The sequence below is a fragment of the Neovison vison genome, chromosome 1 (genome assembly GCF_020171115.1).
Source record: "Neovison vison isolate M4711 chromosome 1, ASM_NN_V1, whole genome shotgun sequence".
Taxonomy (NCBI): domain Eukaryota; kingdom Metazoa; phylum Chordata; class Mammalia; order Carnivora; family Mustelidae; genus Neogale; species Neogale vison.
In genome coordinates this window covers 187,441,966-187,458,795 of record NC_058091.1, presented here as the reverse complement: position 1 = coordinate 187,458,795, position 16,830 = coordinate 187,441,966, and the positions used below count along the sequence as shown (strand labels likewise).

Sequence of the window (16,830 nt, the reverse complement as noted above, 5' to 3'; positions counted from 1 at the left end):
AGCACGCTTTTCAGAGGAGTTACAAGTTCCACATTCTGTGCTACACAAATCGGTTTTTTCTTTGTTTATTTCTTTGTCCAAAAGAACAAGCTTTGAACACGAAAAGGAAAGGGGACTAGGGTGTTGATGAAATGCATTTTCTAGGATGGGTGTAGGAAGAGACATGTTCTTTCTCATTTTAGCGTCTTGTTTGATGGCTATGAAGGAAAGAAAGTGATGTTGGCTATCTCCATCTCAAATGTTCTGTGCCGTTTATAGGAACACCTGGTACTTCTGAACCAAACAGCAGGCAGAAATATTTTGTTCTATTTTCCCATTGTAATCACTCTAAGAGATTTTGTTTTGTTTTGGCCCTTCTCTTTGTGTTCTTGTCAAGATTGACAAGCATCCATGTGTTACCAAGTGACATGAAGTTCTTGCTTGAATAATCATGTCTAAAATCCAGGATATTTCAGGGCACCTGGGTGGCTCAGTGGGTTAAGCCTCTGCCTTTGGCTCAGGTCATGATCTCAGGGTCCTGGGATCGAGCCCCGCATTGGGCGCTCTGCTCTGCAGGGAGCCTCCTTCCCCCCAACCCCTCTGCCTGCCCTCTGCCTACTTGTGATCTCTGTCTGTCAAATAAATAAATAAAATCTTAAAAAAAAAATCCAGGATATCTCAAAACATGTCATTGACTCAGAGAGACACCTGCTAGATTGGAGTCTTGTGGATTAACTCTGATTGAGAGCATCAGTGGGATAGTACTTGGACCCCAAACTCTCAAGTCATCCCATGTGCCTACTCCAGCTCTGGTGCCGGCATCCTCATCCCCAGGGTGTTATGATATAGGTTGTGTCGCTTGAAAGGTTTCTTTAATGTTGCAGAAAACCTCACTGTTAGGAATTAAACTGAGTCGAAAAGCAGACCACCAGAAGAGAAACTGAAAGGAGGTGGGTGCACGGTCCTGTTGACTTTGCTTCAAGATGGGCTCTCACTAATACCATTGCTGGGTGGAAGATGGCAGAACTCACGGGACACTTGGAATGGAGCTGGGGATGGGTTTTAATAAAAAGTAGTGAAATTGTGTTTTATTCTCAGCATGTACGGAGGTCCTTGAGAGGAGAGTGTGATAGTCTTTGATGGCAATTGTCAAAAGAGTTGTTGCCCTCGGATGTACTGAACGTGAGGCCTTTAGGCCCTTCTCCTCTTCTGCTTACTTCTAAGAGGTGGTTCCAGAAATTATATGTGAGAAAGGCTTAGAAGCTATGTTCCTTTTGGGAAGGAGAGAAAGGAAGAGGACTTGCTTAGAAGTAGAATTTGCAGGCCCCCTTTGTTTGCTCAGATGCTATTCCCCACCACCCCCCCCTTTTTAAAAGAGTAGTTTGGTTAACCACCCTTCCCTCAAAGCAAAGGAACCCTTGGTGATGCCTTTGACCAATTTCGTGGTCAGTGTGATTCTCTGACTTTTTCTTCCTTCCTTCCTCCCTCCCTTCCTTTCTTCCCTTTCTTCCTTCCCTGCCCTTTTTTCCTTACCTTCCTTCCTTCTCTTCCCTTCCTACTTTCTCTCTATCTCTTTCTTTCTTTTTTTAAGCTTGCACATTCATTTATCATCTGAATAAAAAAAGAAACAGTTTTTGCAAATTCCCTGCCCACAGAGTCTATCTGCAGTTACAACTCCCATTTTAGTAGTCACACAGAGGGGCACCTGGGTGGCTCATTTGGTAGAACATAGGATTCTTGATCTTAGGATTGTGAGTTCGAGGCCTACATTGGGTGTAGAGCTTACTTAAAAAAAATATTAAAAGAATAAAAAAGGCACACGTATATATTTAACCAATGAATGATTGGACTTAACATAGAATGTGTCAAACTAAAAACTGATGGAGGATATTGGCCTGATTAGTTATTTGTAATCATTTTCTAAAGCACTTGTTTTCCAGAGGACTGTGTAAAAATCATGCTTTTCACAACATTTTTGCCAATGCTTTTTTTTTTCTTTTTTAAGATTTTATTTATTTCTTTGGCAGAGAGAGAGAGACAGAGTAGGAACACAAGCAGGGGGAGTTGGAGAGGGAGAAGCAGGCTTCCCGCTGAGGAGGGAGCCTGAGACAAGAGGCAGGGCTCATCCCAGGACACTTAAGGACTGAGCCACCCAGATGCCCCCTGAAGAACGCTTCTGTTATCAGAATATGGAAGTAAGCTTTGCAAATGATCGCTAAGAAAATGTTTTGCCAACAATTCCTAAGAAAGTAGAACAATCAGTGAACAATCCATCAGAATCACCTTGAAAATTTCTATGACACCTAGATTTTATACATTCCCACAGTAAGAGAGGTGATTCTAATCATTATCACTGAGATAAGAGATTTAAATACAAATAGGTTTCATTCACTCAAATTCACCCTATAATTTTTTTTTTTTTTTTAATATAGCACCTCTGATGACTTAAGTATTCTAAATACTTTGTTGCCAAACAAGGTGTGGTTCCTGCAACACTGCTCATAGCCCCACCTCCGGTCCAGCCTGCTTTCTTGTTGGGAGTGCGCAGCACTGTCTGTTGGGAAGTGGCCTCTAATTCAGGGATTCAGTGTCACTTTGAAGTTGTATTCGTCCCCAACGTTGCATATTCTATTCTTTCTCTCTTTCCTCTAATTGGAGTATTCTGTAGCCTACCCTTTCGCTGAGGTCCTAGACATCTCAGTCTGGTATAGATACAGTCTCGAGTTCAGGAGAGCAGCTGGGGTGTTAAGGCAGAATCCGAAATTGTCATCTTTTCATCACTTCCCCTTCTCGTTTAGGGCACTAGGGTGATTTCCCTGTACTAGTATCTTCATAATTTGCTTCAGTGACACTTGTTGTCTTGGTTTTCTCATTTCCACAGTTACCTGTTATCTACCATGAAAACTTACTGTGTTCTTCACCATTCTCTTAAACCCACAGTAGTTTGTTTTTTTTTTTTTTTTACAATAATGGCATTTTATTTTTTTTTCTTTTTTTTTCCAATTTATTTATTTTCAGAAAAAACATTATTCATTATTTTTTCACCACACCCAGTGCTCCATGCAAGCCGTGCCCTCTATAATACCCACCACCAGGTAGTTTTTAACTCACCAAGTTTCCTGTTCTGTAAGAAGCTCCTAACCCCATGTTGACTATTTGTAAAGATGATTTGCTTTCACTTTAAGCTTCTTAATCTTAAAATCCCAATCCCCTCTTACTTATGCATAATATAAATGTTTGAATTTTAGATTTCCTCTATAAATAGCACTGTTATGCTTACACATAATGTCTGCTTTTTATAAACTTTTAAAGTACGAATTGTAAACATTAACTTCATTCTGCACAGCACCGAGCACAATGTTGTGATCACTTAAATGCTTTTGATGATGAAGGTGAAGATGGTAATGACACGTAATGCTGTTCTGGTTTGAAAATAGCACAAAGGTAGTCCAGCACACCCTTTTTTCTTTTTTTTTCTTTCTTTCTTTCTCCTTTTTTTTTTTTTTTTTTTTGGAATATGAGTTGTTCCTCATTCGGTAAAGCTGTCACTCTTCATTAGCAAAAAAGGGTTACAGTAAGTTATAATTAGTGTTTAGTGCCCTGTCAAATAATTAAGTATAATAAAAAGCTTTCAATGAGTTTAATGTTAACATGGTATAATTAAAGCCACGTCTTGAAATGCATTAGGTGTCTATTATGTCAGATATTTGATGCTTTTCCCTTCTGCAGATGAGATTTTCAAATTGTGCTTAGAGTAATGTCATCATCAAAGACAAAAACTCACATGACTCAGATGCCAAATGGGCTTTGTGGTGCTCAGCAAGGGCAATATTCAGAAAACCAAATCGCTTGAATTTAGCGATAGGGAAATGGGAGTCCCAAAGATACTGTGTGACTTGCCCAAGGTTACACACTATTAAGTCTTCCTTGAGAGTGAGCACTGACCTTCAGTGTTGTACTGAAGTGATGGTCACTATGGTCATTATTTCTCTCTGAAGTATGCGAGGTATCTTGGAAAATGCTTATTTTGTCTTTGTCTTGATGGGGTGAAAAACTACACAAAGTAAAAACATGGTTTTGTACACAGTTCTTGGATTTAAGTGGTTTTAGGATGCCATAATGCCCATTTTAAGGCTCAAATACAAAGATAAGGCTTGAATCTCAATATTTTCTCATCAGAGGAAGTGGAATATGCCTAGATACTGGGCCATTTTCTAATCCTGCATTCTTGGAGATTGTCTCAGGCCTTCTCTTGTACATATCATATTATCTTCTCTATCCACAGATTTGGAAAAATCAGCAGAGTGTAAGTAGCCCCTAAAATAAAGGCGTCATTCAAGGAACAAAGAAGTAGAAGGAGGGCTCCAATTAAAATGATGAAAATCTTTAATTTTTATTTAGGTATACTTGTACGGACACGTGTATATACAAATACAGATTGTATGGGTTGGTTTGTGTGTGGGTTCTTTTTTTTTTTTTTTTACATTTTTTTTTTCTTAACGTTTATATAATGTCAGCATTTCAAAACAGCACTCGATGAGTAAGTGCAAAGGAACTGCAAAGCAGGGCAGTACAAGCACAAGACCACACGGAGCTGGACTTCACACCCAGACGCACACAACAATGAGTGGCTGCAATGGGGTGTCAAGAGTAAGCATGGAAAGTGAATTTTGACTCATGGGTAACCTCCAACATGCCAGCATCTATTATTCTGTATAGACAATGGGAGCAAGCCCACTGTAGGGAGATTTATCTCACATCCGAGCAGCTCTTCGGCAAATGCATGGGAAAATCTCAGTGTTGCCAAACCAGAGACAGACCTGCCCATTCACGGTTCTGAGGGAAAAATAAAACGTGGGAGGAAGGCAAAAAGACAAAAAAAAAAAAAAAAAAGTAAACATAATAAAGGGGGGGGTGGCGGTAGGCAAACGGGGGTCTTGGTGGAGGTGGTTTTCAAAAGAAAAATGACTGACCAGAGCTCTGAAAGCAATGAATGGAGGGGAGTTTAAATGGTTTAATTAATTTGGGGTAAACTCCTAAAAATGGCTGCTGCCGTTGCTAAGGCACCAGAGGAAAACAAAGTCCCTGAAAATCCACAGGTACTGTGCAACTCTTCCTTTCACAATGGCAGAGGGGAGCTGCCCCCTCTTAACCTTCCTAAATGGACTGGCTTGAAACCTTTCCCATGCTTGGGCCACGCGTGATACTGGCATCTCTTCCTGAGGAAAAATGAAACCGTCTATGAAAACCACCACAGACAGAAAACCAAAACAAAGTACAGAACTCTGTTACCAAATTCCCTAAACCTTTTTAAACCAACATGCCAGGGGAGGAAAAAAACACCACAGGGTTCCCAACATCAGACCTTGAAAACACTGAGGATAAAATATGGATCAAAAATTCATGTTGTTCCTGGTCCCAAGATGGTGGAGTCCTAACGACTGGGAGGGCGATGACCGCACATGAGTCCTGTGTGGAGCACTGCCTCAGCCACTTGTGACTCTTCTCAGCTACATATACAGTGGATGTTTCAAAGCCTCAATGCATGTTTTGTATCCTGAAAGACTATTGTTCTCACTTACAAAAGACATAAGAATCAAATTAATACTTTATTATCAAACACTATATACAACAGAGGTCGCTAATAATACAGAATTTAAAGAACGCAGTTGTGGTTTTTTTTTTTTTTAATGTTTTACTTTTCTTTCCTCTGCCACCCAAGAAAGTACAGTACAAAACAATAGTCTAAACTAACACGAACTGTTACCTGGTCTATTAAAGGATACACGGTATCCACTAAACAGACAGATCCTTATTTCCCTGCTTCATGTTGCAAAGCCCTTGGCAACCAGGGGCAAAGGTCGCTGGGGTTTGACTTACTGGGGCTGAGAGGCAGCTCAGGCCACCCTTCAGACTTTTGAGTTGTTGTTTTTAAATTAAAAGCTGCTACAAAATTGCATCGACATCCTCCGAAGCCCCTAGAGGGTTGTAACACCACCATAACAAGGCCACCAGCAATTTCTGGACAAGATGAAAACTTTCTGATACCCAACATTTTCTTGGAAACTCCGTGGCACGCGTTACCTACAATTACATCACTTAAAAGGTAGAGAAGCACACTGTCTACTGGTGTGGATAGTCTTGCTTTTTTTTTTTTTTTTTTAAAACTTAATTTGTAGTGGCATAATGAAGTAAAGGGGTCTAATTTCACTGTGAAAAATGAAAGACAGTGGCAGAGAGGGCCATGAGTAATTATTTTATCATTTGTTAGAGACAAGTGCTAGCAAAACCACAGAAGTCACCATTTCTAAAATGAAATTAGCACTGCTAATGTAGTTATGACTAACTGGAATCATTACAGGATCATTTGATTTCCTTGTGGTTATAGAACATGCAGTATTATTTTGGTTCTGACTATTGATCCATTTTAGCAGGTATCTTCCCCCCACCCCCACTCAAATCCCACCGGACCAACAAACCTGTAACTATTAATAAAACGAAGTATTACTGGATATTACTGAGAGTACTGAGCATATAAAGAGTTAAAGGAAAAAAGAATCCAATGCTGTGAACTTTAGTTTCAGTGAAATGGTGGCTGCCTTCTGTGACAAGACTCTGCCACTCCAGAGAAGTTCCTGATGTCTGGGGGAGCAGCACTGATTGTGTCTGGGAGGCTGGCAACCCCACTCCCATGGTTCCAAGTGTGAAGAGACCCGGCAGTAACATCCATTCCAAATGGATCAGGTAAGCCCAGATTACATTTCAACATGTGTACAACTCTCCAGGGTGCAAGTCCCTTTACAGCTGCCTTTCATTCACACATTTTTCTAATTCAGAACTAGTCACAATTCGTAGCAAATTCCCACTCATGAAGTCTGGCCAGAACACGACCCCTCTCTTTTTTTCATATAGACATTAAAAAAACAAAAACAAAAACAAAAAAACCAACCAACAAATATGTCTATTTTTAAAAAGACTAATTTTGCCGGAATGCTTCCAATTTTTTCATGTATCACATAATCATTGGATTTATTTTTCGTTCTGTTCTGAAAGGCATGGCTTCTGTTGACATGTCGTGCACTAGTAAAAAAGGCTAGATTTCTTTTCCGTTGGTCTGACTTTCCCCTGTTTAGGCTTTTGGAGTTCAAAGTTTGTGACAGCCTCACCAGTAGTAACCCCCAAGGCTTGTTCTTCCTGTAATCAACTGGAAATGGCCCTTGTTGGCCATGCTAAGACTCCTCAAACAGGGTCATCTTGCGTTTTCTCCTTCTGCCCCACCCCCCACAATGAAACAAGATAGCCCCCTATATTTCTAAATGTATCAAGGGATACCACTTTTTTTCTCACAAGTTTAAATAGGACAAGCATATATACTCACTCTCAGCATAAAGTATATCTAAATAATGTATTTTCTATTCTAGTGGATTTTTTAAAAAAATATTTTGTTAAAGTCTTTGGGACTCCATCTTGTTTATCTCCCACAGATAAACACATGTTCCCCCTATGCTTCAGGCTGTGTCAGAAAGGGAAAGAATATAAAATCAACACTTGAATTTTTTATTCCAAACTTTGGAATTTTTATTCCAAATTTCCCTTTAGCCCTCCCAAGTAGTGCTGACTGACTCTCCTGGTGACAGGGGTGTGTGTCGAGCCCCTGTAGTTGTGGAGTGTGGAGCAAAACATGGGTACTAGGGTGGGAGTCGGGGAAAGGCCACAGCACATTGGCGCTCCAGCAAAGCCAAATCACATCTCCTCTGGCCGCTGACCTCCTTTCCTTGGTACATATTGTCCCCCAGAGGAGTATCCAAAGCTATTCCATTATACACTCATCAACCCTGGCTTGTCAGCCTTGGGGAAGGTCACTTTATTCATAAAAATGCCTCTTTGAGTTTCTTTAAAAAAAAAAAACAAAAAACTGTAGCACCATGGTGATCTGTATTCCAAGGGAAAAAAAACAAACAAACCTGGTGTGCATTGCCCAGTCACCAAAAAAATTAGAGGCACTCACACGTACACACCCCCACCAAACCTAGTTTTCTCTCTTTTCACCCTTGCTCTGTGCTAGCTAGCATTCCCGCACCCGACCTGTTTTCTAGGGGGGAAAAAAAAAGGCTTCTTTCGTGGAGCACAAGTTTTGCTGTCAAGAATGCTTTAAGACAGTCATTGTAAAAAATAACCCCAAAAACCAAAACCAAAACAAAACAAAAAACCAGTGTCTCAACCTTTTAGAAGCCTGTTCATTTATATACTCCTAGAGGAAAGGGTATAATATTATATCTGTTCTTAATACCTCCCCTCTGGACTTGACATGGCGACACGATGCCCTGCACGATCATCTTACAGTCCTGAACGAGAAGGCGTAAATATTGGATGGGAGAGTAAAACCCTCCCGGGCATTGCCATCACTAGCCGCATCTGCCGCTATTCTTCCTTGTCCGTATACCGCTGTCACAGTACGCTAACGGAGGTGGGCTCTTAGAGGAGAATGCACAGGCGCTGACGACCACTGGTGTCACTATGACAATTTGGCATTTTCATCTGGAGTCCATTTAATTTGGAAGGGATGAGAGAAGTCAAGGGCAAAGGCTGGGGGTTGGGGGCAGGGCAGGGGAGCAGCAACTACTTTAGCCCCTCCTGGCCCGGAGTTGTTGCTTAGAATTCAGGCTGAAAGAAAGAAAACAAAAATCTGACATCTGCCAAAAAAACCAATAACAAGTCCCTTCTTAGGATGAGCAGTTAGGTGGATCTCTGGTGTTCCAAGACCCTAATGCTTTTCTGTGACAGGTGACGGGAGGAGACTGTGCTATAACGTCAAAAGCATCGCCAGGAGGAACAGTAGGATTGCCAAAAGGCGGCTGGGTATCCTTGGTGTTTGTGCTGCGTTCTCACCGCGGGATGGCTCGGCTGACTCATGTACGGTGTCATCTGTTCAAATAGAAAGCACACATTCCAATGAGATTTCACATCCTTAATAACTCTCTTGCAGCAGCCTGCTGTTAACAGACCTCGCCACCCTCTGCAAAGTAGGGTAATGAACCTTGTGCCACCATTGACTTTCATGTCTGCATAATCACTCATTATTTACAGCAAACAAAGGAGAAGCAGAGAAAATTGGACTTTTTCGGCAATATTATTACGTTCTTTAAAAACTGAGAGGAAAAAAAATTGTACACATACCGTAGCCTTTGGTATGTGAACTACTTTGGTTTGCTAGCAAACACACCTTGCACGAAGCTGAGATAGCTGAATGTCTCTTGTCAACCCAGGATGCCATGGAGAAGCAAGTGACGTGGGGGGGGGGATGTGTTTAGTTACATTGGCATGTTAGTGGTTGATCAGTGGTTCCTCTTTTCTCCTATTTCATAGGATTAGTATTGAATGCTATGTGGTTGGTTACCTACAAGAATTTTCAAGGAAGAAAAATTAAATGCCAAAACTGCATTACTTATTAATTATTTGCCAGAACCGCATTTTCAGCTAACTATATGTAATGCCCGCTAGACCTCAATAAATGGTGCCCACTAGTTTGCCTACAATTGGGAATCAATGATGGTGCTATGTCCATTACAAACCCTGTATCTCCAGGATTAAATTACTTGAACTTGACTCTTTTTATTTTTCTCAGGCTGAAGCTTGGCACATAGATTATCGGCATGGATGCAAATTTTCCTCTAAATAAAATGGATTAAGTGAGGTAAGCTTCTTTTATTTAGCTATAGAGTGTTCTACCAGGCTGCCTCTGACTCTGGATAGCCTTCCTGATCTGCATGATTAACAGGCTTAACTTGGAAACAGGAACTCCGCAGCAATTAGTACCCCAAGATAGATGAGAGGCTTGCCTACCAGCCAGGGTTTGCTCGAGTGTTGCCTGTCTTCTTCCTTCCTCCTGGCTTAACTTGTCCTTTCCGACTACATGTTCTCTGAACTATGTATTCTTGGGGCCCAGGAGTGGGGTTTGGTGTAGATCAGGAGACCTTCCTGTAAAAGCTTGGAGACTGTCATCTTGTATTCACTAAACGTTCCATCAGAGAGTGGAGACAAGTGTAGACCTCAAAGGATAATCCCTAAGTCTCCCTGCATGACCCACTGAGAACCCCTTCACGGACCATTGGGTTCAAACTCATTTGTATCTTCACACCAAACGTCACAATAAGGACGCTTTCTTTTTCACTACGTATTGTCACACTCCCTATTCTTTGTCTGAAATTGACCACTTTTCAGGCACAGGGGCTGGCCCCTAATTCCAATATACGCAGGTAGGCCGTTTCTGTTCTTGACCTCCGTTCCCAACATGAGCTGAGCGATCTACTGCTCTATGTTAAGGCTTCTGCCCTGGAGGGCTCTTATCATTTGAGCCCATCCTCACGTAGAAGCTGCTGCCTTCCTGTGTCAGATTTGCTCTCCTCCCCTGGACCTGAGCTAACCTGCGCAGGGTGGCAGTTGTCTTAAAAAATTAGAGAAGGTTAGGAAGCGAGAATGCAAAGTTAAACTGATGCAGAGGAGAAACTATAAAGCCCCTCCTCCCCTCCACCATGGTGCCAACTACTTGTGGACGCTTCTCTCTGTTCTTCTTCAGCCTGGCAAATGTATTACATCTGTAGTTAACAGGAATTAGACATAAATGCCCTGAATAGCCCTGAAATTAAAATCCTAATCACCTTAAGAGCATCGATACGTTGTCAATCAGGATATTAGAGCACTTCGGGTTTAATTTGTAAAAACCCTAAACCCTGAGGCTTACAGATTTCATTTTGAAATACCATTTATATTTATACACCTGAAATTACACCAGCTCTTGGGTTCTTCTCCATCTTATTTTTACTACCAAATTACCCAATCCTCTTCCTTGTAAAGTCTAGATGTGTACTGATAAAAGGTACTCTAGTCATAAATAGGTACTCAGGGGACGCCTGGGTGGCTCAGTTGGTTAAGCAACTGCCTTCGGCTCTGGTCATGATCCCAGCGTCCTGGGATCGAGTCCCACATCGGGCTCCTTGCTTGGCAGGGAGCCTGCTTCTCCCTCTGCCTCTGCCTGCCATTCTGTCTGCCTGTGCTCTCTCTCTCTGACAAATAAATAAATAAAATCTTAATAAATAAATAAATAAATAAATAAATAGGTACTCAGGTGAACTGGAGGGAGAGCTGCCCTCTCTGTCCTTCTAGGATGCTCAGCAAGGGCCAACCATTGCTCCTGGCAGCACAAGACAGGGTCAATGACCTTGGGGGACATTGAAAGGAGGAAAGCTCTTGTTTTGTATACAAGTAAAGCATGAGGTTACATGTCCTTTTCAGTCTTGTAAACATGGATGATTTGGGGAAGTAACCCTTTTCTAAGCAACCAACCTGTAAATATCATTTTACCCTCAAAGGGGGAGATCTGTCCTACTAGGACCACACAGTTCTTCTCTGCTCTCTGTAACATGGTGGTCCTGGCTCAGGATTCTACCAAGCATCCTTTGATTCTAATAGGGCCTCAATGTTGGAAGATTCTACAGCCCCTGAGAAGCAAAATGAGAAACTGGCTGTCATTGGGTAAATCTGAGCAATTTCAGAATTCGAAGGAAGAATTCATAAGCAAATTCTGTTCCAGTGGAAAGGACATCTAACCATCAGAGACTTCCTTAGACTCCTGATGGTAAATGTGGCTTGAAGGAAGATGATGTTCCTCCTCAGAAACCAAATTGAGTCTTGCCTCCTGCCTCCAGGATTCCACAGTCTGAGGGTTTCTATGGTTAACTGAGAGAACACTAGCGATATTTTGGAACATGTTATGTGGCATATGTCCGCCCTAAGATCATCCTGTATCCCTGATGATAGGAAACTGGCAGGCAGAGTGTGCAAGCAAACAAAAAAGACAAATACATTCCAAAGACAGGTGAGTTAGTACACATTGCCGAGAACATGCAGTGGAATCCTTTCAGGCTTTCCGGATTCATAAAGTCTAGCTCTGTACTCCACCGTCCACCACAGTGGTGTAAAGGCGCATGTTGGACTGGATTTTGTGAGGAATAAGACAAAGTACTCAAATTTATTATTGCATTCCTAGCTCAACCCTGTCTTACTTTTTAAGTGAAGATGCTCACAAGAAAGCCCTTAAATACACTCTTGACTGACGGGAGGAGGCTGTATGCCTCCAGATGTGCACCAGCATTTCCACTCCCCAGCTCGCACACACCACATTCTGTCGGACTGCCGCAAACTTCTGTCAGTTCTGTGTGCATCAATTTGGGAGCCATCAAGGACTTTAAATGCTCAGGGAAAAAGAGCCCATTTCCCCCAAAGACCGTGACCTATGCTCGCATTTATGAATGTATCTTAGTATCTTGCATTTTATCGTTAGTTGAATTCAAAGGTAAATTTTCCTAATGTCAGAATAGTCCTAAGTGTATCTCTTGATGACCAAGAAAAACATGCATTTTGTTGTTTCTAAACAGCCTCTTGTTTGCTTGATAGGCAATGGAATGTACCTGGAGAAAAGATTATTGGAAAGATATGCCTACATTCTACCACAACTTGCATTAAAAAATGGTAATTCAGGATAACTTACATTTATAACATGCCTAACTCTGTCTGGCATTCTACACGTGACTTATTAACCTTTCCAATAGAGTGAGGTTTGCTTTATGAAGATCTGCGTGTCTACTATCGGTAAGAGAATCCTCCTTTTCTATTCACGTTGGAATGGGGGTTGAAAAATTTGAATATTAAACCTGGATCAGTCTCTACTACTGAAGAGGCCTGGGCAAGTCTCAGTTATCAAAGGGAGAGTGCAGACTCTGTGGTCCTTAGAAGAGAGCCCATCTAACTCAAAGATCCTAGCATGGGTCAAGTCCTCAAGTTTGGGAGGAGTCTGGTACCTTGAAGAGCCCAAGGAATGATTCCAGATTTTCAGGACTCCATTAAAATATCTCCAGGTCAGCACTCATTCCTTGCAACTTTCTAAAGCAGCTAACTGATCCCTAGGGAGCCAAGAGGGCCTCTCAGAGCTTTATCGTACACACTTACCATTTGTGCTGGGGTAAGATGCCTGCCTTAGAAAAACAAGAATGCTTGGGGGAAAAAACCTAACTCTTCCTGTCAGTTACAGTGCGAAAGCTATTGTATGTCCTGAGGCACCGCATTTACTCAGGGTAAGTTTCCCTAAGGCTCACTGACTGTGTCCTAGTAACAATACTCGAAAGATAAAGTGGACTTCACAACCCTTTAATTTTTAGGGCCACAAAAAAGAGAAGTGCTGCTACAAATAGATTTTAAAAAAGTCTCTGTTCGAAAAAGGTGGGGGGAGGGGGTCACATCTTTCTGTGAAGAAGAAATCATTTTAATTCAATGCATTAAGCTTTGAGATGGTAGCGGGAATTGGATAAGGAAACCAGTAAGATCTCAAGCAGGTAGGGCAAGAGAGGAAACCAGAGAAAGGTAGGTAGACAGGGGCATCAAGGTACACAGTCCTCAGTGCACAGTGGATAGAGAACTCCTATTCCTCAAAATCAGTCTTGTTGAATTTATATCCAAATGGATAGCGTAGCGGACCACTTCACCCACAGTACACTACAGTGTAAATGTTTCGACAAGTGCTTGTGTGGGTTTTATGTTTCTTCAATGACAGGAAATTCTGGGTGTGTGGGACGTAGCAGTAGGAAAAAAAAATTCTCCTCAGTACTTTTTTTTTTTTGCCTCAGCAGTCAAGGATCACATTCGGCTGGACAGACTACTGATCCATTTGTGGGAGTAACAAGTGTGTGAACCTGTGGTGTCAGGCGACACAACTGTACTTCTCCAGACCAACTGCTATTGATATCAATAGCACAAGTAATATCTGAACTGTAATAAAGGTCTTTAGATCAGTTCAGTGATGCATGTAAACTGCCAGAGAAAATTAAGTATGTTGAATTAGCTGCCGTTTGGGGCAATAGTCTTACTTTTATCCACAGATTTGGACATAATATAAAAAATGTTTTTAAGCATATACAGTAGGATTTTTTTTCCTGTCTTCTATGAAAACAGATCCGTTAATATTCACAGTGATCCACCAGCATGCTCAGAGGATATGGTAAAAAGTAGTGAGATTTAGCATTCTGATGGGGCTTCTATATTAGGATACTGCATTCTATCAAACCCATGTCCAAAAAAGAAAGATCATATTTTATCTAACATGCATTAGACAAAGATACTGGAGGAATGAGGGAGAATATAAGTAAGATTAGCGTCGCTAGCAATGAGCAAAAGCAGAGCAACTCTAACATGCAAACATGCGGAGAAGAAGAAAGGAAAAAAAGTACGGAAGCACCAGAGAGAGATGCATTGTTAAAAGAGAGTCTCTAAGCATACTAACCTGCTGGTTCTAATGAATTTTCTACTTTGTCGTTAACATCGAAAACACGATCATGAACACCTATAGTTTTCATACAGCTATCTATAACAAAAATAGAGATAACAGCCAAATATGTTAGTGAAGACACCCTTAAACTCCCATTTCTTTCTTTTTTTTTTTTTCTTTCTCTCTATTGTCTCCTTTAATTTATGTGGAGATTGTTTTACAATCAATGGCATGTATCTAAATGCCAATATTGTTCCCATTTGCTGTGCACGTACAACAGTCTAAGAAACAACAAGTTAGCAACTGCTGTGTACTTCAAAATAAAAGCATCATGAAGAATGATGAGAAAAAATATGATGAAAACGAAAACATGGATGCTGATATACAAAACAGGTACCACACAGGAATTAACAGTAAAAAAAGTTGTCCCGCGGTGAACCAGACCACACGATCAAGCATGCGCAGTGAAGCCACCCTCTGAAGCTCATTCTAGTCAACTTACTTGTTGGTCTCACAAAGACTTTGAGCTTTAGACAGGACCTTCTGCCATTATCTGGGATTGCAGAGGCTGTGGAGGAGACAAAAAGAGAGAGAAAGGAGAGAGCAACAGCAGATTATTCTTCATTTTCAAATGCAAATGTTCTACAAGACATTCTTTGCTGAACAACAGCAGCATACTCTTAATTTTTCCCAGAGGTTAAAACAAAAGCACCCTTCAGATTGACAGACACTGCTAGAACGGGCTACTTTCCTATCCCTGGCTTTTCTTTTCAATACAGTAAAACCTCACGCAAGAATGTTGGTATAATCTACAGAAAAATACTTGGGATTTTTATTTCAAAGGCTCTTCCATTCAACTTGATCTGTTATCAATTTTCTCGAAAATAAGAAGATAATGCTTGAGCCCTCCGGCTGTCAGAGAGCTCGCTACTCCCCCTCTCCTACAGGAAAAGGGGCCCAAGGTGAAAGTGCTGGCAAAAACCAGTAACAAATAGTTACAAGGCCAACTTAAACATGACCTATTTTTGCTGGGGAAAGCAAAGCTTTGTCTGTCCTGAAAGTCTGTCAGTGCTTTGCAGGTAATTCAATTAGAGGTTTTACTCAGAACTTGGCTCTGCATTCTATATGACTAAACCGAGCCCAGCAACTTCCATCATGCTATTATAAGTACAATATGCTATTGAGAAAGCACTATGGTGCAATGGCACATTTATTTTTAAAAATTTGCCACAGAGCTTGCATGGAGTACTGGGTGTGGTGAAAAAATAATGAATAATGTTTTTCTGAAAATAAATAAATTGGGAAAAAAAAATTTGCCACAGAGAAGGATGGAAGTAATAAACTAGGCTTACCAAAACATGACACCATGTTTCAAGTTATAATTCATTTGAGGAAGAAACTTTTCTTCTCTTCAAGATAATAAGACTGTGCTGGAAAGATTATCTCCCCTCAGTACACACAGCCTAACGTCAAAGGGATTTCGAAGGGCGGTACGACCCTTAATGATCTCATCCATTTACTAACACTTTCTAGAAATGGCAAAAATGATAAAGGAGTGCTGCATACTTCCATCCCCCTGTGTTTGCTTCAAGTGGTTTCTTCAGAAAATGCAGATGACAACAATGAAAATTCACATGGCTTACAGGGAGTTTGATGAGTCCCTCAGTGACCAAGACAGGACCCCTGTTTGGTGCGCTTTCTCTCTCCTTTATTTTTATCTTTTATTAGTCCTCATGGGAACCCAGACAACGAAAATGCTTATTTCTTAGGTTAGGGGATTGGAGAAGCAAACTTCAAACTAATTTTACATGAATCTCCTCCGGAAACTCCACGATCCCAGTGCTGGGAAACTTACACATTCACAACCTAAAAGATACCAAGCTGTAAAGGATCCCAAGTCTCACTGCAACACCTGTTGCAACCCCTTAATTCTAAGACTAAAGTATACAGAAAAGAGGTTTTTGTCCCTCCCCTCCCCCTCTCCCCTCTGAAAAGCAGTTAAGAAGTGCTAACAGCTGGCTTTGCTGTAGGCTTTCATTAAATCAAAGTCAGGAAAACTCCCTCTACTGACATTTACAGTAACTAGTGTGTTATTTAGGGCACAATATTTGCACTCTGTGGTTTGATCCAGGAAATGGTGTCCTTCCTGTGGACCCCGACTGCAAATGTGCATGTCACAAACACAGTACACATAGGTGACTCCAATTCATTAGGAAAACCATGGCTCTTGAGATAGTTTATGTCTCATTATTCACAAGAGGTGGTGTGAAAAAGTGACACATGGATATTTACATTGCCATTCTGTGGATTTCTGAGCTGAGATGAGCTCCCTAGGAGCTTGAGCCTCGTGCATGAACTTGATTCGCCACATGCAAGAATGGATTGTACCAAAGATACTGCAAGATTACAGGAGGCTCACGGCAGCATCAAGAATTTAATTGTTTTAGTGGGGGAACTACTTGGGAGTTTGCCCAGGTCTTTCAGATTTATATGCAGCAGAAATCCTGTAAATCCAGGTCACAAAAATCATTGTA

The 16,830-nt window shown here is 41.2% G+C and overlaps 1 protein-coding gene across 2 annotated transcripts in view; it reads right to left on the bottom strand.

Moving 5' to 3' along the window:
- Positions 1-4,347: 4,347 nt before the first annotated feature.
- EFNA5 (ephrin A5) overlaps positions 4,348-16,830 on the bottom strand; it is a 280,352-nt gene continuing 267,869 nt past the window's right edge. The window contains exons 3-5 of one of the 2 annotated variants that reach the window (XM_044264414.1): positions 14,799-14,864; positions 14,312-14,392; positions 4,348-8,904 (exon numbers count right to left, since the gene is read on the bottom strand). In XM_044264414.1, the coding sequence (XP_044120349.1) occupies positions 8,783-8,904; positions 14,312-14,392; positions 14,799-14,864 (269 nt within the window). In that variant the 3' untranslated portion in view covers positions 4,348-8,782. The remainder of the gene's footprint in view (positions 8,905-14,311; positions 14,393-14,798; positions 14,865-16,830) is intronic. The other variant, XM_044264425.1, reaches the window with a different exon arrangement.